The 27,271-nt window shown below is 37.8% G+C and overlaps 1 protein-coding gene across 2 annotated transcripts in view; it reads right to left on the bottom strand.

The window, feature by feature from the left end:
• Positions 1-1,674: 1,674 nt before the first annotated feature.
• WDR37 (WD repeat domain 37) overlaps positions 1,675-27,271 on the bottom strand; it is a 48,550-nt gene continuing 22,953 nt past the window's right edge. For both annotated transcript variants that reach the window (XM_075492430.1, XM_075492429.1), the window contains 8 exons: positions 26,636-26,707; positions 25,049-25,093; positions 21,715-21,791; positions 20,115-20,352; positions 19,441-19,582; positions 7,052-7,186; positions 6,249-6,363; positions 1,675-4,844 (listed from right to left, as the gene is read on the bottom strand). In XM_075492430.1, coding sequence (XP_075348545.1) covers positions 4,713-4,844; positions 6,249-6,363; positions 7,052-7,186; positions 19,441-19,582; positions 20,115-20,352; positions 21,715-21,791; positions 25,049-25,093; positions 26,636-26,707 — 956 coding nt within the window. In that variant the 3' untranslated portion in view covers positions 1,675-4,712. The remainder of the gene's footprint in view (positions 4,845-6,248; positions 6,364-7,051; positions 7,187-19,440; positions 19,583-20,114; positions 20,353-21,714; positions 21,792-25,048; positions 25,094-26,635; positions 26,708-27,271) is intronic.

Genomic DNA, 27,271 nt, shown 5'->3' with positions numbered 1-27,271 from the left:
TTCTATTGTACATGCCATCACGGACGCTTTGCACCATTTCCCTTTAGCGGAAAATCTGAATGATTAAATTCTACGTTGAGCACTGAACCACCCTTCAGACTCCCAAAAATTATACAAGGAGCTTCAGCTGCTAATTCAGGCACTTGGGTTAGATGCTGCAAATGCTCACCAGCCTCATCTCTTCACTACTGAGAAATGGCACGTCCTGGTACTAATGAATATTCTCACTCGGAGGACACTGACAAGCAGCACCCACAGCACATCTGCAAAAAACACTTCTCCAGTGTGATGCCTCTCCAGTCACTGGTACATTTTGACCAGGATTTACAGTCTGAATTAAATGTGATTTCCTCTGTAAGCTCCTGCAAACTATTTATGTTCTCAAAACTATGACCTGTGGGAATTAGAAAAGGTAACAACACTACTTAAAAATAAAATATCACAAGGCTGAATAATTTTTCAGTGACATACTTTGGTCTCAATGGAGCATTAAATAAAATTTCTACACCAGTCTAAAGAGCACACTGTGATGCATGACAGAGTGGTTCTCCTGCAGCTGCTCTTCAGGTTAGAACACAGACATCCTACTGAAACCACTTATTTGTGCACGCTAAATTTACTCACAGGTTTTAAAAAAATAATAATAATCTAGGCTTCAACACATATTCATCTTCATATCCGCCCCCCCCCCAAAATATGAACAGAAATGGCCTTTGTAAAGGGTATGTAACTTAAGTCATTAGAAGATTTAAGGAGATTACAAGCATCACAAGTTTAAATCAGTTGCAATAAGCCCTGACTTGATTTAAATGCCTCAATTAAAATCAACTAGAAACCAGGGTTTGGCATTCTATCTCAATCCAGCCCTCACGTCAGTTGTGCCACCTTATCACTTTGGTCTTTCATTTTTGGTCCATATCACCAGTGACACTGATTAATAATAGTTTTCCAGAGCAGTAGCTCTTGAGGATTCGAAATGTGGTGATACGGGATCCTAAAGCACACTGAAGGCAAATACAGTATGCATAAAGCGATGTTCTGCACTCAGGTACTGGCCAGGCAGCACTCTGCCTAGGCATCCAAAACTTGATGGCATGGCTTACTATGACACCAAGCTTTTGGGGATTTATTTCAGCATTGCAAAGCTTTATGTTTTGAATAATACAGGTGCAACAAGCAAACAGCCTTTACGTTAACCTACAGAAAAATTGATGGTGAGGCTCCCCCACCAGGGAAGTTCTGCAATGCTTTTGCTGTATTCTGAACATACAAAATCTGTTTTAGACTTCACTTAAAGTATCAATTTATAGAGCACTGTGAAAAGTCACATGGAGACTTTTGCATAAGCTGCATAACAAAATGTAATTACAAAATTTTTCATGCAAAACTGGAGAAGATAGTATAAATGCAGGTCTCAGCACCTTTTCAGTCTATAAACTTCACTGGCAGCATGACTGATTGCACTACAGAAGTCCTACTTTCAGGGACAGACTTGGTCTCCTTCCAGAAGGACTGTGCCCATCACGGCCTTGGAAACAAACTTTTTGAGTAGAAAAGAGTGAAAAGTGGATAGGAAGATCCTTTGACTACTAATGACGTGAAATATTAAGATTAATAGCAACCTTAATGCAATACAGAAGAACAGCAACTTGCAAAAAAAAAATTGTTGAATGTTTTAATGCATTTTGAATCATAATGAAGAAAAACATTTTACATCTAAAAACAAATGAGCAGAATAATAAAAAGTGGTTCCACATAACTTATAAATTCTTTTTCCAAAAAGGTGGTTTTCACAGATTTAGGCAACAAATAAGATGTTTCACTCCAGATCTTTCTGATTGTAAAGTATACACAAGCTTTGTGAAAACTGATGTGCATTGCTTGAGAGAAAAAGACATAAAAGCCTGATTTTGCCCAGTGATGAGTTCTCTGTGAAATTCTGCACAATACTGAAACTGTAACTGCAACTTTCCTCCATTTTATGAAATGCTGGACATTGTTCAGTGCTGAAAAACACTCTTTAGAACATTCAAAGCCATGAAATGTTTTCCACTTATTTAGTCACTGTAGTATTATTCACTACCACTGCTCATGTGTGATTTGCTTCAAGGGGAATGGCAGCCTCAGCTTAACCTTCGGTACGGTATATAAAATTAAGCTAAGTGATAGTTAAGTGTTTAGCTGATTAAGTATTAGCCTGCTCATAAGAACGTGGCTCTAGCACCTTGTTTGGTTGATTTTTTTTCAAAGTGAAAGAGTGTCATCATCCCATTCCTGGTGCCAGAGGATGGTCCCTCTGGTGATATAAAAAGTTTGCAGCAATGATGATTAAACTGCATAGAGTCTAGTGGTCCTGTATTACATATGTATTAGAGAAGCTTAGACAATTTAGTTTAGCAGGACCAAAAACAGGGACCCTCTCCCCTACCTCAGCTAATAAAAGGATAGTCGTTGCTCAAGATACTACATGCAGGCCATGCTGGAGAAACTGCTTCTACTGGCTGGAGAGACATTTTTCTCTTTTTTTAAGCAGCATCAACCTGTGTCAAGTTCTCTCCATTGCCAACTAAAAGTGAGGGTGTTTTTCTTAAAGAATAAAACTTGCAACCCAACATCAAATGGCTTTACCCAAGAGTTAAAAACCCAGAAAAAAAAAAGTGAATAAACTTTGACACCGTCCTTTAATCCTTGTTATCAGAAGACTTAAAACTCTGCAGCTGCTTTCTCCAACCTCACTAGTTTTGGTATTTTAAGATTACTTCAGTACAATTCTGTATATATCTTGTATCTAAAAAAAAAAAGAAAGAACAACCAGAAAAAAACAAGGTATGAAGCTGCTACAATGACCTGTACTATAATGATACTACATACATTCTCCATTAAATACCTTGAGCTTCCTCAATGTTACGCTCGATTTCTATGACCCCAGTTTCCCTATAATTACTCAACGATGCATTCACCATCCCATTCCATTGCACTCCAATGCCATTATATGTTAGTTAACAGGAGAACCAGTTAACACATCTGCCTTAATGTCATTATAAACAGTGCTGTAGAGGACATGAGCAAGCTATAGCTTCATATAATCATGAGAGAAAAAGTTCCTAATACTTATCTGATGCCAGCCCACCATAAACTCCATGATTCCCATTGTAAGAGTGCACCCTTGGCTTACCCTCACCCTTCATCTTATACTGTGATATGTCAGACAGTTAGGGGTAGTATCTCCCTTCAGCTAAAAACAAGTGTCTGTCTGAAGCAGTCTTTTTGTTCTTTCGAAGACGTCAGCTGCCACCTACGTTTACTTCTATAATCAGCAGCTGTGGTATAACACCCCACTGCCAGTGCAAAAAAGGCTAAGCACAGTGAGGAGCAAAACCAGAGTAAGATCATCGGGGAGAAAGAAGGGAGACCTATGTTAATTACCTCCTCTTGGAACAGAATAGGGACTGCAGCAGCCCTTGCCATGGCTGAGAACAGAAAGGTGACAGATGATGTTTACTTATCGTATTGCTCCATTAGCTTTAAGTGTTAATTATCTTAAGGATCACATTTAGTATGATTGTCTTTCCTCTCATGTCAGAGATAGTACTTCAGCCAGAGACCAAAAGTGCTTTTTTCTAGGCTACAGAGAGATTCAATGCATCTTGACCAACATTCATTTTTGAGGTAGTACTCATTTACTTTGTATTGCTGGCTCAAAATAAAAATATGGGAAGTGAACACAATTAAAAGTATGCTCACTGTAGGTATATTAAAAAAAAAAAAAAAAACACCAAAAAAACACCAACCCCCAAAAACCTATTTCCTTTCTGGGCAGATCACCAAAAAGAAGCAATCCTTCTTACAAATGTCAGCTCACATTCACTGGTAAAGTCAAACTTTCATAAATGGTTTATAACAATAGCTATAAACTAAAGTGCTTCAAAATTTGCTTGACTAGATTTCAGTGATTACAATAATAATATTCTGGATTTCTGATAGTATGAAATGCCATGAGATTTTAGAATAACTTTATATAAGAAGGGCAGAATGAATATTTTTCTTTTTCAAAAGAAAAAGTACAAAAAGCATTCCAAATAAACCTGGCAGTCTATACTCACTACAAGTTGCTTGCATTTTCCTTCTCAAATCTACTACTTCTCCAGTAACTGGAATAAAAATGGAGTTGAAGTTGCACTATACTGCAGCACTAAAAAAAGTATTCCAAATCAGATGCAAACAGGAAAATGTTTACAATCATACAACTAATGAAATTCACACTTCATTTCAAAGTTTTAGCCCTGCAGATTCTTTTTAACACAAGGCAGATATGTAGAGTCATGGAAAAACGTAACAGACTGCTATACACTCTCTACATTAATTACGTAAGTTTCACATTTATGTCACAAATGTAATGCCCTACTGTGTATCTATTAAATGCTAAATAACTTATGAACATTTATGTGCTCTATGCAACAGTGAACATATTGACCAGTGGATGCCAAAATATAAAAGTTCATACACAAGACAAACTAATTTAAAAAAAAAAAAATCACATTTTCTGTACAATTCATGCAAACTGTGCACAATGTGGTAACAAGAACAATATTTGCTAAAGTCTCCACTTAAGGAAGAGCTTTTACAGCGACAGCAGACCAGTGTTCAGAAAAGTCTGCAAAAGTGTAGAAGTCCATGGCAACATAAAATTCAGCAAAAATTCTTCCAGCATTTCATTTTTCTTGTAACAAAGCAGGGATGTTGATGTTCCAACCAATAGCCTGACGATCAAATCCACATGTGAAGAGGTTACATATTGGATGGTCCTCGCTCCATGCTGAGCAGCATACCATTCTTCTGTGGCCCTGCGACAGTTCAGGAGATAGCCATATTATTTACGATACATTTTGAAAGCTTCTACGTCAACAAGTTAGTGCGACTCAAAATGCAAACTTGCTAATGCTCACACTAGTTTTTACAAACGATAGTTGAGAATCCTAAAGGTCATTGTTACTTTCATCTGCAAGGTAAAAATCTTTATAACAATGAGACTCCTTAATACCAGCTCCGGATCCATGATGGCAGAAGCATACAAACAGGTGCATCAAAACTTTTGAGTTTTCCAAGGTATGTTTGCTACCTAATTAAGTTTTATTTACAAAAGCAAATCAAATTTTAATTTTAGAATTTTTATTTATAAAAGCAATCTTAAAATCGGGAAATACTTGCAGGCAACTACTTTGTTATAAACCTGCAAGATTAAGTGTCCATCAGGTTCATAATTCAGAAACAATAATGCTACAGCAGGAGGAATGTCATACTGAGGAAGAGCAATGCCTTATCTATTGTTCAAGTCCAACAGTAACAAAAATGCCCCAAGGAGGATTCTGACCAACATTTAAGTTAAAAAAAAAAAAAATTGCCATGATGTCAGTAGTGTCAGCCTGAATGGAAATATTAAGGAAAGAAAGAGAAAGAAAAATCAAGACTAAGCAATAGACTAAAAAAAACCCCTAAACTAGAAAAAGACTAAAAAAGACTAAATAACTCTTAAAATCCCTTCCTAAATTCTGACAAGAGATGCTGAATCCACCCAAAAAAGCCTACTGAAGTGGCATAATCCAATTAATTTCACTTAGTCTAATTTGCTCCATTAGTGACGCTTGCCATGCCAAATAGCACCACAAAGGCACAAAACTTGATGGCTGCAGCAAGGATGGTTTAGTACTTGGTACCAAATATCAGGAATTTATGTCCATAAGCACAGGAGGAAAAAAAATAAAATTTATCACCAAATCATAGAGGGTGAGCTCACAAAACTGTCCCCACTTTTTTCCTTTTATGTCTCTTGTATGACAAATTAAACACTGTGTAATAGGAAAAAAAACCAAAACCAAAAAAACACCACACACATTAAACCTCATAGTGAGTCACTTTTCTGACACAATTCACATCAAGACATTAAAACACATCTGAAAAGCTCTTACACATTTTTTCCATTTCATAGAGAAGGCAGACATTAGTTTCACTTCAGTAAGGAGAAAAATTATGATGAAATCCAGTTGGAACATAATTTCCAATTCCAATAAAAAATTCAAAACATGTTACTTATTTGCATGTTGGTCATTTTCAATAACTAACAACAGCATATTTGTACAGACAAGTGTCTTTCAGCATTTGTTCAGCTTTTAAGCTAGAGACTAAATCCTAGTTTTAACCTTGCATGAAAGAAGAACAGACATACTTTAAGGCTATAAATATTCAGTTACCTGTCTATTACTCCGAGGGAGGCGTGCTAATCGCACTCCTGACATGTCAAATAATCTAACCTGTCGGTTGTCATGTGGAAGGGCGATGATTCTTTGGCCAACACATACGTTAATCCTGCACAGAAGAGACAAAAGTAGGTTATGTATGAAACAGCGAGCCTGGCAAATAGAACTTGACAGTACAAGTTTAAGCTCACGAGAAGTGACACAGCTGAATTTTTCCTGATTAGAATTCACAAGTGAAAAAAGAAAAAAGTATTAAACCATTAAGGTGCTTTTGATTGTACAAGATGTTCAAACAGCCTTAACATCTGCATCCCATATAAAAAAATCTCAGAAAAGTAGTACAATGTATTTACTGAAAATGAATGTTGACTACACCTGCATTTTATAAAGTCACTTCAGAACTTTTTCAAAATCTCATACATCTCAACTTTAATTTTAGTGGCTAAAATTAAATGTATATTCAGTGAACTAACAGAACAGACTATTTCAGTTGGAAGGGACCTACAACAATCATCTAGTCCAAGTGTCTGACCAATTCAGGGCTGATCAAAAGTTAAAGCACGGTATGAAGGGCATTGTCCAAATGCCTCTCAAACACTGCCAGGCTTGGGGCATTGACCATCTCTCTAGGAAGCCTGTTGCAGTGTTTGACCACCCTCTCGGTAAAGAAATGCTTCCTAATGTCCAGTCTAAACCTCCCCTGGCACAGCTTTGAACCATTCCCACGCTTGAAAGAAATTAAGGATTAAGTAAGAAAACGTGAATTAAGAAAAATAGTAACTCGGAGAGCTGCTTACCTGTTGACTGCAGAATCTGTACGGATCGTTGCAATAGGAGACCTCATGTTTTTCAAATCCCAAACTTTTACAGTACGATCATCACTACCAGAAACAACATTGTCTCCCACAGTGAAAACTGCAGATGTCACAGTGCTAAACGACCAGGAGTAAAAAGAAAGACATCAAGCTCTAAAGTTATTAAACTAGCATCTGATTTAAAGTTCTATTTTCTGTTCCTGTGTTTCCTTTAAAATACGTAATTTGCCCTTTTTTTTTTAAACCGAAGTAACCTGAAATATTAAAACTCCAAGTGGGTATTTTAGAATAAAAAAATATTCTTACAAGCAGCTGCATCACTGAAGGTATACAGGGCTTGACTGGCCCAAGCGCTAAGAAAAGAAGCCCTACAGTGGCGAGTCACTCTGGAGGCATCTCGCATATTCCACTGACCCTAATACGAGCTCAACATGTCCAGTCTTGAAACCTTAATTAACTTCTGAAGGTCTGTATTAATGTCCAGTAGGCTTATCAGATAACCAGAACTGAATTAGTAGCATACAATTCTTCTTCTCAAGTGTTTTGAGACTAGTAGTCAAGTTCTGTCATTTTCCATCCAAAGACTTCTGTAGAACTACCTCAGGTATTTGTCATTCACAGCACAGACACTGAGGAGATCCAAAATACCTATCTGAGATGTAGCTAAAGCTATTTTGTACACGCACCTAAACATGCTGTAATACATACACAGAGCTTCCGGTATAACTCCAGTAGCAATAGCTACAGCAATCTAATAATTTCTAACCGTGATTTCTATTCCTATTTTACAAGTAGCTAAAGTCTGAGAGTCAGATAAAAAAATGGCAAGTAGTAGTAGTAAGCAGCATGACCAGACAGTTCTTCAAATTTTATCCATTATGTCTATAAACGCACAAGGGTAGCCAGAGAGAGACTCCCAAGAATATTTCTAGCAACTGGAAGTGCAACATATTACTTTCAGAAGAGATTATATAAAGAATTTTATTTTAGAATTTTATTATCTTTGTATTTTATACTTTCAGAGAATGGTATACTGCTGAGCTCAAACGAATAGTTCTCATGAGGATGAGCTGGTTTTTTTTAAATCTTTTACCTATTATTTCATATTAACCAATTAAAGTTTTTGTACTACTATTTTCTTTTTAGTACTGTGTGAATTCCCAACTCAAAAGCAGTTATTTTCTGCCCACACAATGTACTAACAAAGCATTTTTGTCTCTCCCTAAAATCATTAGGGAAGGCTTCTCAACTCTGTTTCTACAGATTTGATTTAATGACCTATCTTGTAACTTGGGTCATGCACATCAATTTCTTAGAATTTAGTAATTTTAATTTAAGTTGTCAGTTGTTACTGTCACTTTGGTTGTTCTGCAGAAATTTGAATTCATGTCCTATCCAAGCTGCTTATTGAAATTAGCACTAGCCAGGTCACAATGGACCAGTTTATGCAAGCATCTTAATTTAAATTGACACCAAATTAAGTTTTAATTAGGATGAAGGCCCACTTTATTCACGATACCAAGTCTCCTAATGCATTATTAGGGTGCCGCTAAGCTACCAGGGACGTGATTACAATAAGAACCAAGAGGTCTTCACCTAATCTTCTGGACTTTATGAACCAAAAGTCAAAAAGTTAAAACATACATGAAGGCCACAACTGATGAGTCTCTTTCATCAGGCACCTTCACATTTGGGAAGAAAACTCATTCACATAGTCAAGTTACTGCAGAATAGGGTTGGTATGTTCTTAGCATCGAACTCGTCTTCCACCAGCCTGTCCTCCATTAAACTTACCAATGTTTGCATTTCTCTCCTCACTAGTTCTTTATCCAAGCTGCAAAATACCTCAGTAAAATGTTTCAGACTTCCACTGAACTCTATACTGCTGTAACACATTTGAAACAGTGTTTAAGTTTAAAATTCACTATTAAATCTCCATACTTTGCACACACATCGGGAGACTTCCTTGTACACATCAGTATAAGGAATTCAAGCCATAGAAAAGCTCCAGATGAGTGAATATACAGTGTTTCAGTATTCTGCTGCCAACACACAAATCTGACCTGTTTTCCCATCATACATTTTATTCCAATTACAGTTGGAATATGTTGTGAAACTATCTTAAAATAACCCTCCAATTTTGGATCCTTTTTTTCACAACTTTAAACAGCTTTCCAGCTTCTTTGATCTCATATTGGTTCTCCTTTATCACTTATCACTGTCAAACAGTTAAGTTTCTTTGACCACATAAAGTTCCCTCATTCTTAGATTTATCATTTTTCAAACGAAAACATTCAAACTATTGCCATGCAAACAAAATGCCAACGCTGAGTTAGCTCGACCCTCACTGCTCCTGTAAAAACAGAAAGACTCTCAAAAGAAAACAAAATCCTTTTCTGTGCTGTTTTCAGTTTAACTAGTCATTCAGATATTACTGGGTACACTAAGAAAAGGTTTGTAAAATAAAAATGCAATTAAGTTCTGCTGTAGCTCTCTCTGGTGACTGGGCAAGTGATATAGAAAGGCAAAGGGAAGGCTGCCGGGCCGTTTTCAGTGCCATCTTTAAAGGTGTTCAGCGGTCTTAGTCCTCTGCCTACCCTCCCAACAGTTCATCACTGTAAGGAACCGCAGGCTGGGATATGCACTATTTGCAAGCACACACGACTACGAAAACAGCCTTTTTCATAAGGAGCTTTGAATTCAAGGGCTAGATATAAAAGCACTTTTTACTGAACCCACTGTTTATGATCAGGAATTCTGGTCACAGGTTCAAAGCAAACAGTATACAGATGTACTGCATAACAGTCCCAGATATTATGCTTTAAAAAAATGAAACATTGCTCTTCTAAGGGGAACCTATAGATATGCTCAATTCAGTTCTCAAAGATATCATTTTCAAAATGAGATTGCAAGACTAGAAGTTTTAAGTAACTTAATACCAAGTCCAGAAACGCCAAAAGCAGTATCGTTCTCACAAACTTGACAACTCTGGGGAGGGGTATCAGCACTTGATTGTCATCTGAGTAAAGACCAGGTGGTCTTTTTGGTTTTGGTTTGTTTTGTTTTTGTTTTTGTTTTTTTTGTTTTGTTTTTTGTTTTTTTTTTTTTTTTTTAAGTGGAACATACTGAGTTAATAGTTAAAAATACATTTTTTTATTTAAAAAATTTATTTAAGTTACACATACATTTAAATTCAAGAACACGTACAACACTACTGACTTAAGAAAACATGAGCGAGTGCTGTGCTCATAGGTTTTCTTATGCACTACAGCTCATGCTTTGTCTCCTCTGCTATTCCAAACTGGGACATCTCTTAAGGTGAGACAGATGCATCTCTTCTCTTTTTGGGGGGTTTTTTAATTAAGACAAAATAGCAACAAGAAGAAAGGCCACTTCCCACTTATAAACTAAAACAGGACTTCAGCCCACCTAAAGGGGGAAGGTAAGAAGAAAGGGATGCAGTGTCTGCAGGGGAAGAAAGAAGCTGGCAGAGCAGCCAATATACAAATAACCTTTCAAAAGTATTGCCTCCCTAACCCCACCCATATCACAAAAATTAAAAGACTTCTTCCTGTATTTTCATGTGGCTAGTTTTACTTTCTGTTTACACTAGTTTTCAGTTTGTTCTAACCCAGCTAAAACTGTGGTTAACAACCCCTTGGCTAAATTAATAAAAAGTGTCAACAAAAGATCATCACACCCCGTGTTAATGGAATGCTAGAAGACATTAGGTTTTTAATAACTCAAAAAGATGACAGGTATTGTAGGACATTAAAAAAAAAAAACTGGCAAAGAGGAAGCAGTCTTATGACACTTCAAACCGTGGGTCCCACAGGGAGTTTGGTGTGCTACAACTATTCTCCAGAAAAGCGTCAGCCTCTGCCAAACCCCAGCAAAACTCATTTATCTTGTCATAGGGAGCAGCCGAGTGTGTACTTCCAGCTGACAGCGTGGCACTTCCTCACCACACACCGCTGCCTGGCCTCGAACATCCTGCTCCCTCCGTGGGTCTCAATCAACAGAAATACTGTAGTGCTAGCCCTCCTCATTAGGCCGAACAGCTGTCTCCCCAGTCACACTGAGACACAAAATTGTTTTGCATAGCAATCTGCTGAAGTTTCACACATAGGGGAAGGAAAAAAGAAAAAAAAAGATGTTGAAAATGTTGGACCATGAAATGCTGATGCAGAACTCCTTATTGGCAATGCACCGAAAAAAAGGTTAACACCGCTCTTTCCATTTTTCCATTTTGATTTGCAACCTATACTGGGATTTAATGTTGAACGCTAGGAGACAACATGTTTTCGTGCCTGTGAAAAAGCGTCTAATCCTAAGCATTAATCTGTGTGGGGGATAAAGTTCTGTAGAAAATGGACTAAAACAGAGTTTTCAGAGAAATTTATTCAATGTACACCAAATTGTAGTTAAACAGCAAAATTTGAGTGCTCAAATATACCTCTCTCATTTTAAGTAGTAAAATTCAGGAACAAAACCTAAAGGAAGCTCTGTTTGGGACAGCATCTCCTGCACAAGAGTGTCCTTTCTTCGAGGGGAACAAAGTGTATCCCCACACAGAGCAGTCTGCAGCCTGGGGGCAAGCCATGACCTGAGTTTAAAACCTCCAGATATGGACAACAGTTTGTCCATCTTAAAGGGCGATGGCATCGGCCACAGGAGTCCCAGGTAAGGAGCACACCAATACCTCCAGGTCTGATTGCGCATTCAGGTTTTAGAAGTGCTAAAGGCACTTGATTCCAGGAAGAGCTACACATACAATTCCCAAAGCCTGTTTGTGGATTTACCCCCAAATATCAGCAGAGCTTTTTCCTCCAACTTGAGAAACGGTAAGAACAAACCATGAAGGAATTAACACAGAAGGCAGGGGGGAGTTCAGAGACAACTGTTAGCACTGAAGTAATTTTCCTAGCGTTTAAATCAACGTCTATTCCAGAGATATGTGTTTCACGACATTTAGAGAAAATTGCCAGTATCTCCTTTTCTCACTATCTGTCTTAAAATAATAAAGTGATACAGGATTAAAAACAATAACTAGCTTTTATGAGAATTACTCAATGGCAAGTTAGTAAATTAGTTAAGGTGCAGATATTTTTAAAATCAATTCCATTACATCTGTGATGGGATAAAAAAGGTCCATTTATCCCTGCAGTATTGCTGCATACGTTATGTAAGCTTTAGAATGACAACACACTATAAAACGTTATGCTCCACTCAATAGGATACAAAGAAAAGGCCTTTGGCTATGCTCTTTTGTGGGTCAATTGAAAAACATCATAGCACTTTTTAGTGCATGCATTCAAGAATGGAATTAAGATTCTCTCCATCTATTGTAGTCAAGCTTAAAGCACTCATAAGCAACTGGATACAGATTTATTGCCTACATCTTTTTTAAAGAGACTGACAAAACTCCAATGGCTAACATTAAGTACAGCCAAACTTCATATGTTATATACCCCGTTCCCCAAAATAAAACACCTAAAGGATTTTTTTTTCTTTTAGCTACATGGCTTTTAATTTTAAGCACTTATTCTTATACCTTAAGGAGTAGTTTATTAATTCGGAAGCAATTTTTACCATGAGGAAGTTTGCCAATGACAACAGAAAAGGTTCAAGAACATAAAGGAAACAAAACTATCAAAGAATATTATCTTTCAAATTGCTTTTTCGGCACTTCAACAACTCCATGACAGTATCGGGTGGGGGGGAGGTTAGAATAGAAAATGGGGTGCAAGAGAGCAAAGACAGATAACTTCGATGAGCTGAAGGCATGTAAAACATGCTGGCCGCAGTCTTTCCTGAAACAGATTCACAAAGAAGCTAACAACATGGGAAGCTAGACAAATTCAAAGCTGGATGCTTGAGCTATCAGCCAATAAGGCTGCTAACAACTCTTAAGAAAACTGTTGAAACCTTAACACGCTCTGTTACACGTATGTAAAAAATGTAAACCAAAAAGTCTTTATATGCACATGTTTAGAAGCACAAAAATTTAAAAAAACTAACCCCAGAGCTTAAAGTCCAGGCCATAATCTTCATTTAAAGAATATGCAACATGCAAATGTGGGATCAGAACAGTGTTTGAAAGGCAAGTTTGGGGCCTTCTTCAATTAAATGCAAGAGAAAATAAAAAAAACACAGCAGAGAGAACAAGGTAGGAATACTAACAGTAATATCAAAATCATCTAGTTAATCAGTAAGGCTTGGGGAGAAAACTGAATGTTTCATCAGAAAAATTTTGCATTTCTTACAGAAGCTGGATTGAGAGAGCCACACATGGTGAATGCCTAAGGCATTCTTTGATTAGAAACAACAGAAAAATGGTAGACAAAGCATCACCGATGGCATTAAGAGCTGAAGCAAGAACGGGACTATCTTGAAAAGAACAGATGCTTTAAACTGGTCGAACTCCACTGACAGCGTCCAACTTGTGACATTTTGTTTGGCACAAAAGACTCCCTTTCCTAGCACAGCTTTTAGTCAAAGGTGCAAAACTTGCATTTTTAGAACTACATCTAGATATCTTTAGCTTCACCAAGAAAATGTGGCTGAATAAGAATACCTAACAGTGACCTTGTAATACTGGGGATATGTAGAATAAGACTACTTTCCAACAGGAATGTCTAATGACATTGCTGCCTGAAAAGAAGGCATTCCCCCCCTGCCATGACTTGGTCTTTCAAGAACCAGACAGACACATATCAGGGTATGAGAATTAAATCTTGCAGAATAAAGAATATGGGAAAGCCAGCTGACCTTGGCAAACTTGAGTGTCCACAAAACTAAAGCAATTATTAGTCTCTTGATACACAATGCCATTTTGACATTAATTCCCAATTCATTAAATGTCAGAATTCAGCCCAGCATCCTAATCAGCTGCTGCTTAAGTATTTTTACATTTTTTAATTCAGATTTTCCAGCAAGTACAGGAGTTTGAAGATGAAAAGCTGAAGAAGCAAGACATATTCGCAATTCCCTAGTTTCAAAGTTCTCAGGATGAAGCACAACTCACCTTCCAGCTACATATTCAGAGACATACAGACAGCAAACAGGAACTTTCCCTTCTGATCTTCTATGGCCACACAACCAGAGTGAAAGGAGAAGGAATATGGTGTAGTCTGAAAGCGCTATAAGCCCCCTTGTTCAGCTCTTTGTCAGAAACAGCATAAGATCCACTTTCAGCAATCTTTTCTCTGAGTTTGCCCAGAAAGTAACACAAAGATATAGATTCAACAGCTAACACACATTTGTGTGTGATGCACTGGCTCAATCTAGCTACAAAGATCAGTAAGTTTGAGAAGTCATAAATCAACTTTGTAATTTTTTCTGGCTAGGTCAAAAGTACATGCTCATTTTTTTTTTTTAAGCCAAAACTGCATTTAATCGCCATGACAAGTTGGTACATAACTATATACTGAACAATCAAGAAGCATTAACAAAGGATATTCACTTAAGGATAGGCACCCAAAGCTGTTTCTGAAGACAGTATTATACTCTTTGAAGGACAGCGTTTGCAAATCCAGACTTGGAAGTCTTGCACGTTTTTATTCAAGCATTTCAAGACATATGTGCCCAACCACTGTGTACCTTTGACGGTCACCAAACAAAACACTTTCGTATTTACCAAGTAACTCTTCAGCTGCATGTAAGCATCAGCATACTACAAATACATAGCAAAAGCAGTGTATGGTTTAAAAGATGTATATCAATCCACTAGCTAATAAGCATTCTGTTGCCAATAGGGTATTCATTTATTTCCAGTGTCACTAAATTGTCAGAACAAATGTATAAAATCTGTAAAGTACTTGACTGATCTGTACAAATTTTTTTTTTTTTAAGGTACAAATGGTAAAGATTTCCAACATTAACATTTTAGAAGGCTCCGCACATCAAGATAGACCTCAGCACATTCAGAGTACTTGAAGAGACAGAAAAATTCATCAAGCACATATGCAAGAGTATGTCAACGCCAGAGTTGTTCAACTAGGTCACCACATTGAAACAGCATGGCCTTCAGAGCCCCAACAAGACAGGGCTGTGCAGGGGTTGGCAAACAAAAGCAGAAGCGAAGCTGGAATGAAAACTGCCATGTAGATTTTGCTCTTCAGAGCATCATCTTAGTTCAACTTGAAGAGTTCTATCAATAGCCTCTAAATTCAATAATTTCTCAATAGGAGAACAGCTGGTGCTATACATTATCAAACATGCATTTTTAAAGAAGTATCTGCTGGGAAAAAGGTGTTGGAATTTGAGTCCCCAATATAATTTTTGGAGGCTTTAACTCAGGAAGTCAATTTAATTAACATGCAACAACTAAGTGTCTGGATGATAATACAGATGCAACCTTTTCCCAGGGCTCTGTTAAACACCTCATAGAGGGACATGACTGGCGATTAACAGCACTAGTAAAAAAAAAAAAAAAAAAAAATCAGATAATGTAACAAAGATTTATGTTTAAGCAAAAATCAGCCTATTGCCACACTATTTCATTATTTTTTAATCGGTAGAAAATAAGTGAGACAAACTGGGGGCATGGAAAACCTAAAAGAAAATGTGACAAGATATTTTTATCGCTATGCAAGCAGGGCACAAGCAAATTAAGTCACATACTGAACTGAAACAGTCGTATATAAGAAAAATGTAAACAAGTAATGTTTACAGATTTGGAAACTTCCCTAGGAAGATGCAACTTTGAAAAAGACCTAAATGTACTTTGAAGACTCAACTGAATGCAGGCTTGAAGTGCAAAAGTACTACCAATGTACTAAACTCAGTCTGTGGACATATAAATGTCAAAATATATTAGAAAACACACTTTGAGGCAAAATAGGTAACTTGTAAAAAAGAATCTGTAGAGAAGAAAATATAGGAAAAACTTTTATAATCACCTAAGTACCTATTAATATAGGAAACAAAGCTCTTCAAGATAAAATCCAGCAGCTAGAAACTGAAGCTAGACAAACTCAGACCAGAGAGGCACAAAAACTTTAACAGGGAGGTTAACTAAACACTGGGATGAGCAACTTACAGAGTTTACCAAGGGCTGAGTTGAAATCCTTATCATTGGAACAACCTAACATACAGTTGGCAATTCTACTAAAATTACCTCCTAATTCAAAACAGGCATCAATGCAAAAAGCTCGAGACAGATATGGTGATCACAACAGATTCCTTCTGGCCTTACTGGAGAAGAATTTATTTTCTTGGACTGTCACAGTAGTAGACTATAAGAAATATTCCGCTTTTAATAAAGCAAGCAGTTATATGCTCAGAACACCAAAATAATAGGCGATTTCTTAGTCCATTTAAAATACAAATAATCTCTCATAGCTGGTATGTATACACCTATTTTGACAGAACATCACTTTCTAGTGCAAGGCAACGCACAGCAACTGCCTTCCATTTTCGGATGACAGTTAACTTCATAAAATCATACTCTGCGTATAACGGGATCCTTCAGTCTCTCAACACATCGGCATCATTCTGTTATTTTTTTTACAAGATAATGTGCCATTTCGACTAAATCTTAAATCTAACTAATTAAGGGCACTAAAAAGGAAGCTGAAACTACGCTACCCACATATGTCTTTAGGAGGCAAACAGACACAAAGCCTAACACCGCAGGGAAGAATAAAACTGCCACTTCCGAGCAGGTTTAAAGCCTCCCTCTGCTCCCTCGCGTTTCCAGAACTACAAACTGCTCCTGGTGGCAGGCACCCCGCGCCGGACGCAAAGCTCCAGGCGCCAGCCCCCGCCTGCCGCCTCCGCGCCCAGGGCCCCCACGCGCGCCCGGCCCCTGCTCGTGCCGTTTCCCGCGGCGGGCGGCGCGGGCCGGGGCCGCGCGCGGCCGGCAGGGCGGTGGCGCCACCTGCCGGCGCGGGTGTCACGCCCGCGCTGCCGGGCCGCTCCGGCAAGGCCACGGCCCCCCGGAGCCCTCGGCCCGGAGCCCTCGGCCGGCGCTGCCCGCCCGCTCTTCAGCCTCTGGTGAGTTCGGCGGCACGGAGAAGCGCTCGCTCCCCGGAGGGGTGTTACATGGTTCAGGAGAGCAGCGAGTGCCAGGCAGCGTCAAACAGGGCGCGAGGGAACGGAACCTGAACTCCGAGGCACGCGTTGCTAGGATTCGGTGATGGTTTGGATCCCTTGTGAGAAGGGTTATCGGGACGGAATAAGATTTTGGGGGCTACAATAAACCTCATGTATGTTGGCCTCATGATTGAGCATCTAAGTATAGTGGTTGAATGCCCTAGGAGTTGATCTGGTGAGATACACAGAAAAAAACCCAGCTGCTCTGTGAGCTCTAGGCAGCTATTCATCAGGTACTAGTTAGCAGGAGGCTGTTAAAACTTATGGGTGAGGACTTCAAATAATCAGCGTTAATGACTGTAACATCCAATTTACAGAACTGATTCCAAGAGCCTAGCAACATATTAAAAACTTGGCAAATTATTCAAATAGACATTCAGGAAAGCCAAAAAATGTCTTGTGTTTATGTATTTTCCAGTCAACAGATAAAACAGTTTATTCTATGCTGCTTAATGCAATAAGATTGTTATAGTGTTGATTAGAGAGTGATTTAAAAATATTTTGCCAATAGGCAGTACAATAATGGACCAAAAATAAAATCCCTCCCAGTATGTCTCGACTGCAAAATACTAAACTCCCACCTCCGCTCTGACTGCATTCCTCGGTGAAATACTCATCTTCCGTAACAGAATCATCTCTTCAACAAAACAGAGAGCTGAACAACCTCAACCTTTAAACAGTAAAGTCAGTTTTGAGACTCTTCAAAGTTAGTGTATTTGGTGAAAAAGCCTACGTCAATACTAAAACCTCGAACATTCAAAGAACAAGATGGAGACAGATGATACAACAGACAAACACAAATATGAAGACAATTAAAAGCTGGAATAAGAAGTGACCGAAGAGGCTGTTCAAGGTCTATTCCATTCATAAAAAATAAACTCCCTGATAGTTTATAGGTCTCAGTGATAGAGGCCAAAATACCAGCTAACAACCTTTTATAGCATGCACCATCACCCCAGATCAACATCATTTGGTCTCAGCATACATACGGAAAAACACTAATGTCAATCATGTTCCTTTCTCTGAAAAAAATGTTCTGGGACAAAGCAATTAAACAGCTCAGAAAAAAGTGGAGGCACCAACGGACACAAAAACTTCCAACTTTTACAAGTCATTCTAGAAAAAGCGATGGAAGAGTACAAAAATGATGGCGTGAAACAGTTCTAGGATGCAGACCACAAAATTAAGTTTACTCTTCTACCAGAAGATGGCTACTTGCATGGGATGACTGTCACGCACCAAATAATTTATCAAGCTGAGGAGTCCGGGGCAGCAGCATTTAAAGAGGTTTTACTTTATATATAGGTTAGCCAACAGCTAGGAAAATGAGAAAGTGGATAGTGAAACTCAGTCACACGTGTCACACGTGTGACTGAGTGCACACATTTGCGTGCAAATGTGTGCAAACCACACATTTGAATTAATAAAGAATAGAAATGTGGATAAATATTCGTGGGTTTTGTTTTGAGCTAGGACTAACAATCGTCTTTTATTCTGAAGACAGGAGGTGAAATTCGTTTCTGAAACAGTCAAGTTCAGACATTCCAAAATCTTAAAAAAAGATTCTCTTCCTTGGGTAAAGTATTTCAAAGTTACTCCTGCATTTTCCACATATCAAAGCTCTGATTAACAGAATGGTAATTCAACACTGTAACATAGATTCTCATGACTACACTAGCCCGTGTTCAACAGTAGCCAGTATAAAAACTTAAAGCCTAAGTTGGCAACTAAAAATGTTACACCAAAACCACTGTTTTCACAGGACATGGTAATCAGTGCCCGTACTTTAATCTCTTATTTTATGTACAAATTAGAAGTTTTAGCTTAAAGAGTAAAAATCAATCCTGCTTTTTTTTTCCACTGGTTCCAAAGAAGTAACCTTTATTTCACAGTAAGTATCATGACAAGCAGAGGTAATCTGCTTGATCAACTGCACTACAGCAATAACCCTAAACTACAGGCACAACCAATGCGAAAAACAACCCTCATACCTTAAATTACCTTTAATTACCTTTAATTGTAAGGAGTTTTATCTAGACTTACCATATAAGCAGTATCACACCAAGAGCCCTGGCTACTGTTTTGGAAATTAAGTACTGCTGTGTTACATTTGAAGGAGGACAGTTAGGGGTTTCTGTGAAAATCAGTGTCATAAAACAGGGGAATGAACTTAGTACCTCAAAAAGAGCACAGAACAGTTTTGTTCAGATTAACAACTGAATTCATTTATACTTTTGGAACTTGTAAAAACCTGTGAAGGAACTGTCACTTACTCTGTGTGGCCCTGAAAGACATTCACAGAATGGATAGAAGGATCTCTGAAATCCCACAGACGGAAGGTTGTATCGCGTGATGATGTCACCACAAGACGTTGGGTGGGATGTGTACAACAATGTGTTAGCTCTTGGTCATGCCCTACAATCACAGATGACAACATGTAAGGTAATGAAAATAAGACTTTTCATTTCCACATACACTTGAAATGAAATGCTGATGATTTTTTCTTTTTTCCCCAAACAGTAAAAGAATAATAATCATTCTGAACTCCAATGTTACTACGGCTGTAAAAGTTTAGAACTATATTTAAAAGCAAAAAATCCCACTACACACTTCACATGATTATTAAGTAGCGATAGGTTATTGCTACTTAATATGCCATGAACCCAGCAAAAGCATTTTGCAAGAACTAAAATTTGGCTACATTCAGTTTAAAAACAACTACTTCACAGGATATATCACAAGCTTAAAAGAACACAAATTCATGCTCAGATAATTAACAAGGTTGGAATTTTAGAAACCATTACAATATTGAGCAGCAGCTCAAGTCTTGTACACACTCAAATCGTACTCCGGAGAAACAACACTTTTCCCAATGTTTCAATATCTACAAATAATCCCACATACAGAAATAAACCACCAATTTATCTTTTTGTGAGTGAACAAATACCTGTAAGAGAATGGACAAGTTCAGAAGTCTCTACATCATACAGATTTGCTGTCCTATCCCATGACGCTGTTACAGCTTGCTTCCCGCCAACAAGCCAGTCGGCTGCTATGACCACTCCTTGATGGCTTTTGAGTGATGTTAATGGGGCTCTGACAGTGGGACAATCACTAGAACCATCTCCATCTCCATCAGGTTCATCTTTATCTGAGAACTCAACTTCATCTTCTCCAGACATTTGCTATACAATGCAAGAGAAAAAATATTTAGAATAAATGGGAAGGAATGTCTCGAAGTTACATTTTACAGTGTAAATGCTTCCCAATCCCCTTAATGTGAATGTGGGTAACTTAAGCCTGTAGAATCTAGCCTATTCAAGTATTCACTATCAACAACTCAGTTGAAGGAATAATACCAGTGCATTAAATGCAGTTTTAATAACTACTTCATTTTAAAATCTCTTCTGAACTGTTTAGCTCTGAATAGTTGTCCCCTTTACTATGTGGTAAGTCTTTTATATTCCCCTCACTGGATTACCCTCGAGTTTCACTGCAGCACATATTTCAAGGGACTTTTCTTCCTTTAAATTTTTAAGAGTAGGAAGCATCTAACAGGACACTGACTATTTTAATCTTTGGGAAGATAATCATTTACAGCTGTGTTTTTATCCATTAGAATCAAAATCATGACATCAATATTTGTCCACTGGTCAATACACTGTCATCATGCAGTGCTGATGTAAACTGGATGCAAAATAAATTCTTCTGCTAACCAGGAAGTGTTGATCTCTGAACCTTATTTCACTTGTGCAAGACAAATACACTTTTCTTTCATGATATTTGAATGTGAAAAAGATAACATTTGTACTGCTCTTTCAAAATGGAAATGCCAAATCAAATAAACTGAATCAAACATTTTTCATTCAGAAATCTTTCATATTATACAGCCATCTCTTGCCCCTACTCAGCTTATGGAGAAGCTCATGCTAAAAACTATGTTTGTCTTCACAATTTAGTAAGGGTGCTTTGAAGTCAAATACAGCATTTGACATTCTACAGTAAATACTGACTAAATAAAAGCCTGGGGGGCAACAATGTCAAATAGCATGATAAATGCTGGCAAGGGTCAATTAGAAATCAAATTTAAAGATACAATTAAATAAAAGCCAAAAATATAAGCCTTTACCATCAGTTTTCAATTCATAGCAACTATAGCTAATACAGGTGCCTCAGTAAGTTAAGCTACAAGAATTTAAATAGTTTAAAAAGAACTTCATTATTATTTATGATTTGAATTATTACAAAAAATTTTACTCGACAGTTCATTTACTTACACAGTTATTACCTTGAACAAAAAGTCAATTAATGTACTTGCAGCTGCATATTCTATTCTGTACCATAGATCTTTGAAAACATGAAGTCTTTTTTGAAAGAAAGGCTGAAATAAATCTGTTAAACTAAAACCTTAAAATCCCACCTTTTGCAATCCTGAAATCATATAATTTTTTAATTATGTGTAAATTTAACATTCAGTCTTATCATAAAACCTGTATCCGATGAAATTGCTGTGCAATTAGTTTGGTTGCAGTAAGTTGATTGCTTACATTGCAGTCTGCAGTTGGCTGAGGTGTAGGCAACTGTACTATGTACCTCCAGATGTGAGCTGTCTGGTCTCCAGATGCTGCACAGGGGAAAGAGGGGAAAAAAAACAAAAGAGAGAGAAAGACTAAATAAGAGCATTTCCACGGACAATAAAAACAAGCTTTAACATTACATTGGGCAAAACTGTCTGAGCTGCATCTTTTTCTAACAGGTACCATTATGACCTTTTTGGTAAGCAAGTCTCAACATCAACAGTTACTTTCCTGGCTTCAATACTGATAAAAACCTAACTCATTAATTTGGTAGCTACTTGTGTTTTGCATAATCATTCCTCCAGTGAAAACATCCACTTAAATACTACACATCAGAACATGATTATCACTGCTGTTCTAACAGGTAACATCTGAAGAAGGCATTTAATACATCAACACGTGCCATCCTTCATTTGCTATTTCTCAAAATACTGGGGTTCCTCTTCATTCAACGATTTCTTCCATTAAATGTTTTTAGGGTAGTTTTAATGAAAAACCCAAAAGAGCAAGTGTGAAGCTATTCTGCTTGTGCCTTAAGCAACTCAGCTTAACTAGCACCAGTTTACAGCTCAGCAGGTACCATCTGATTTTAGACTTCATTTGCTTTGAAATAGACTTATTTGTTATTAACTAAGGAGAAACTCAAGATTCTCCTTGTTATGGACAGAACAAACATGCTCTAATACCTCGGGGTACAGTGTTGAGAGTTCTAGATTGAGAAGAAAAACAGTTTGTTAGGAGTATGCATAGATCTGGCAAGTGCAGTGAAAAATAGGAAAATTTTCATGAAGTACATGAAAAATACGAAAAACATCTCATCTAATAGAACAAGTAAGAAGGCTAGAAGAAAGGACAACCTTATAGTATTTCTGGTGTCAGTATTCTGGATCAGGGAGGAAGATTTTTTAATTTTAGTCAGTTCTAAATCAATCAAGACACTGAAGAACAGGTCTCCTGAAAACTTTCAATGGAAATACTTTGCAGAACCACCTCCAGAAAAATAACAGAAGAACAAAAGCTATGGACAGCTTTTGTTTGGTTGGTTGGTTTGTTTTGGTTTTTATAAGTCAGTTTATATAGCAACATTGTTTATGGTACTGAAACAATGATTACAGTTATATCGAAACATAAAAATCCAAATAGCCAAACTTAAATTATTGTTAGCCTAGATAGAAGGCATTCTACTCCCTACTTTCCTTTAAAATGGTCGCTGTAGATGCAGAAAGAAGCAGTGTTTTAATTTCTAACCTCAGTAATAATTATCCTCATTTTACAATTACTTACCTAATAGTAGCAAATTGAATCCAGATCTCTTTAATCCCAAAGCCAGTGCCCTAATTGCTGGACCGTATGAACCACAGTATTAACCACATAAGACAGTTTTCAAACCTGAAGCTGCACTGATGGTATTCTCAGTCCTGAAAACACCTTTACACTAACATTCATATTTTCGAGCTGTTTCTTCTGCACACTCAATATCACAATATTATTTTCCTTTATTTCTGGAAACATCATGTATTGCAAAAGGGTTAGGATAGACTAGACTAGACTATTTCAGTTGGAAGGGACCTACAATGATCATCTAGTCCAACTGCCTGACCAATTCAGGGCTGATCAAGAGTTAAAGCATATTATCAAGGGCATTGTCCAAATGCCTCTCAAACACTGCCAGGCTTGGGGCATTGACCACCTCTCTAGGAAGCCTGTTCCAGTGTTTGACCACCCTCTCAGTACAGAAATGCTTCCTAATGTCCAGTCTAAACCTCCCCTGGCACAGCTTTGAACCATTCCTACACGTCCTATCACTGGATAGCAGGGAGAAGAGATCAGCACCCCCCTCTCCACGGCCCCTCCTCAGGAAGCTGGGGAGGGCAATGAGGTCACCCCTCAGCCTCCTTTTCTCCAAACTAGACACGCCCAAAGTCCTTAGCTGCTCCTCACAGGACATGCCTTCCAGCCCTGTCACCAGCTTTGTTGCCCTCCTCTGGACACATTCAAGGACCTTCACATCTTTCTTAAATTGTGGGGCCCAGAACTGCACACAGGGCTCAAGGTGAAGCTGCACCAACATTGAATACAGCCGGATAATCACCTCTTTTGACCAGCTGATTATGCTGTGTTTGATGCACCCCAGGATGCGGTTTGCCCTCTTGGCTCCCAGGGCACACTGCTGACTCCTACTGAGCCTGCTGTCGACCGATGCCCCCAGATCCCTTTCTGCAGGGCTGCTCTACAGCCGCTCCTCTCCCAATTTATACTTGTGCCCAGCATTACTCCATCCTAGGTGCAGAATCCTGCATTTGGACTTGTTAAATTGCATCCTATTAATCATTACCCAATGCTCCAATCTATCTAGATCCCTCTGCAAGGCCTCCTGTCCCTCAAGAGATTCAACAGCACCTCCCAGTTTGGCATCATCAGCATACTTGCTAATGGTGCATTCAACTCCTGCATCCAGATCACCGATAAATATATTGAACAGGACTGGCCCTAGAATTGAACCCTGAGGAACACCACTGGTGACCAGTCGCCAGCCAGATGTAGCCCCATTCACTACAACCCTTTGAGCTCTGCCCTTCAGCCAGTTCTTCACCCAGCACACCGTGTACCCGCTCATCCCACAGCTGGACAACTTGTCCAGAAGGATGCTGTCAGGGACAGTATCAAAAGCCTTACTAATATCCAGAAGAACTACATCCACTGCCTTCTCTTCATCCACTGGGTGGGGGACCTGATCATAGAAGGATATCAAATTAGTTAAACAGGTCTCTTCCTTTGTGAACCCATGTTGACTGTGCCTGATGATTGCATTATTCTATAAATGCCTTCCAACAGTACTCAGTATAATCTTCTCCATAATTTTTCCAGGAACCAAGGTTAGACTAACAGGTCTGTAGTTCCCTGGGTCTTCCCTCACAGCCTTTTTGTAGACTGGAATAACATTGGCCAGCTTCCAGTCAGCAGGGACCTCCCCAGACTCACAAGACCTTTGGTAGATGATTGAGAGGGGTCCTGCCATAACATCCACTATCTCCTTCAGTACTCTGGGATGAATCCCATCAGGCCCCATGGACCTGTGAACATTCAGCTGATGTATAATTCTAAGTGCCTGTTTTGGAGCACGTAAGCACAAATGACAATGATACAACAAACACAGATGAAAAGATCTAGCTCTGATTTGTTATGCCTTAAAATATAATTCAATCAACAAGGACACTGACAAAGCAGTAGGAAGATGCTAGCGAATGACACTTATTTTTCCATCATGACTAACATACTCAGCATATGAAAAAACTTTACATACCTGTAAGAGCCACTTGCTCAGTTGGATGAAACTTTATGGAATTTACTGTGTAAAATAAAGTACAGTTTTAAGCTAGCATACTAAAAGAATTATTTCACAATGTTTTATCATTAAAAGCATTGAAAAAACCAAAAGTCTTCAGTTTTAAGTAATTTTTTGTAGTACAGCAATCTCTTAGGTGAGATAAAGCACAATGGTATTTTATTTGAGTACATAAACCTATGTAGTATCAAGGAAAGCAGCTACAGTAGATTATACAACAATACATACTTTCTAGCAAGTTATTTCCTGCATCTAGTACAAGTGTTTCATGTTATAGAGGATAAACAAACCATATTCAAATAATCATGTGTAAGCTGACAGGAGAGAATGCTCTGGACTTCCATAAAGAGAATTTAAGTATTCATAACTATTTGTAACATAATGAAAACTTACTATATATGACCGTCAACTTTCTGGTTATTGCTATAGATTGCAAGAACAAATGCCTAAAAACCTAATGCAAATAATACAAATTAAACTTCAGTCCTGCAACCATATGTAATCAAAACATGAGTGTTTTAAATAGTCCTGCAAGAATTCTATCAGCCTACAAAGCTCCTCTTCATTTTTTTATTTCAGTACATAAGATTCAATTACTTTTCATTACTAAGCACTTTCATTTGCAAAATCCATAAGCTTCTCTTCAACAGTTCTTCAAGAAAGAACTTAGAAATCACTTCCATCCATCATACAAGTAAAATAGATGCTTATGTTGTCAGGAGAGTGTGGTATAATGAGTCTAAAAAGATACTCCTTAAATTGTTCACACTGAACTAACTCAACAGTGTACCAACTGCTGGCACCCGATACCTTTGCTCCATTTCAAATCAACTGTTAAATGTAAACAAGTAAAGAAAAGCTTTACTAAATTAAAAATACATTCTTTTAAAATAATTTATAAAAATTTACATACTTTTCTAAATTATAGTGCATATCATTTTTTTTAACTTATTTTACACACAACTGTTTAAATACATGTTAGAGCTTTTATCATTTTCATGGTTATCCAAATAGCAATTAAAAGAAAAAAAACCAAAAACCAAACAAAAACTATCAGCATGAAAATGCAGGTGATTGGAGTTTTTAAACATGACTTTCTGGAGGCTAAAGGTAGCCTCTCCACGCAGCAAGCAACCTGAGATATCTGAGCAAATTAAGGTGTTACCTGTTGTTTCTATGCATCTATCTATTAGTATCTTTGTGCTGTAGGAGCTAGATCCTTCTCTTACTCTGCATATGCATGAGACCTCAAGGAGTTCTGACATTTAACTTCTGACTGTCGTAACTGCACCTGTAAATTTCTTTATATGGACTTGTTTATTCACTTAGCATTTACAGAACTGTCTTAATACACCTCTCTAAGAAAGAATCATAGTACAAAACATTCTCTCTATGAAGATTAATGGAACTTCACAATTGACTTGTTAATGGTGTTGGCAAACATGCAAGTGAAGCCACAGTAAACATTTCTGTAGTTGTCCAAAACACATTTCCCCCTCCCAAACACACTCCGTTTCCAGTTTGCACAACATGCCCTTATCTTACCTGATCCAACATGCCCTACGTACTTGACAAGACACTTCCCTGTTTCTATGCTCCACAGCAAAGCAGTGTGATCTACAAAGATTAAAAATAACTGTAAATATTGTGACAAATGTATGGTTTTCACTTTTAACCAATTCAACAAACAAGTTATCTTCAAATGTAAGAGCATACCATATGAAATAGACTTCAAATGTAGAAAAGACCGACTCCTCTTGATTATTACCTTATATATAAAATATAAAAGCTTCCTATCATTATAACTTAATATGCATCTCAAAAAAAAAAAAAAGTGAAGGTGCTGTCCCAATCGGATTAATTTGCAGTAAATATTGAAAGGCAAATTCTGCTTTTGATATTTTTTCTAACTTGGTTATATACTTATGTATAATGCTCCAACTGTGTATCATGAGATTCAGAAAGAACACAGAAAGCATTCAGTGGTGAAAAAGTCAGGCAGTCACTACAAACAAGAGTTCTATGCACAAAATATTTACTTCCTGCATAGAAGTCCCAAATGCATATAGGTCACTGCAGAGCCCTACAAAAACTTACGTAAAAAGGAAATCCCTCCCAATGCCACTCCTGTACCCTGCCACACCCCAAAATAAGTAATTAATCTAAGTATCTGTAAGTGGG

The sequence above is a fragment of the Mycteria americana genome, chromosome 2 (assembly GCF_035582795.1).
Source record: "Mycteria americana isolate JAX WOST 10 ecotype Jacksonville Zoo and Gardens chromosome 2, USCA_MyAme_1.0, whole genome shotgun sequence".
NCBI classification, from domain to species: domain Eukaryota; kingdom Metazoa; phylum Chordata; class Aves; order Ciconiiformes; family Ciconiidae; genus Mycteria; species Mycteria americana.
The sequence above is the reverse complement of the archived record's forward strand: the minus strand, read 5'-3'. Positions and strand labels throughout refer to the sequence as shown.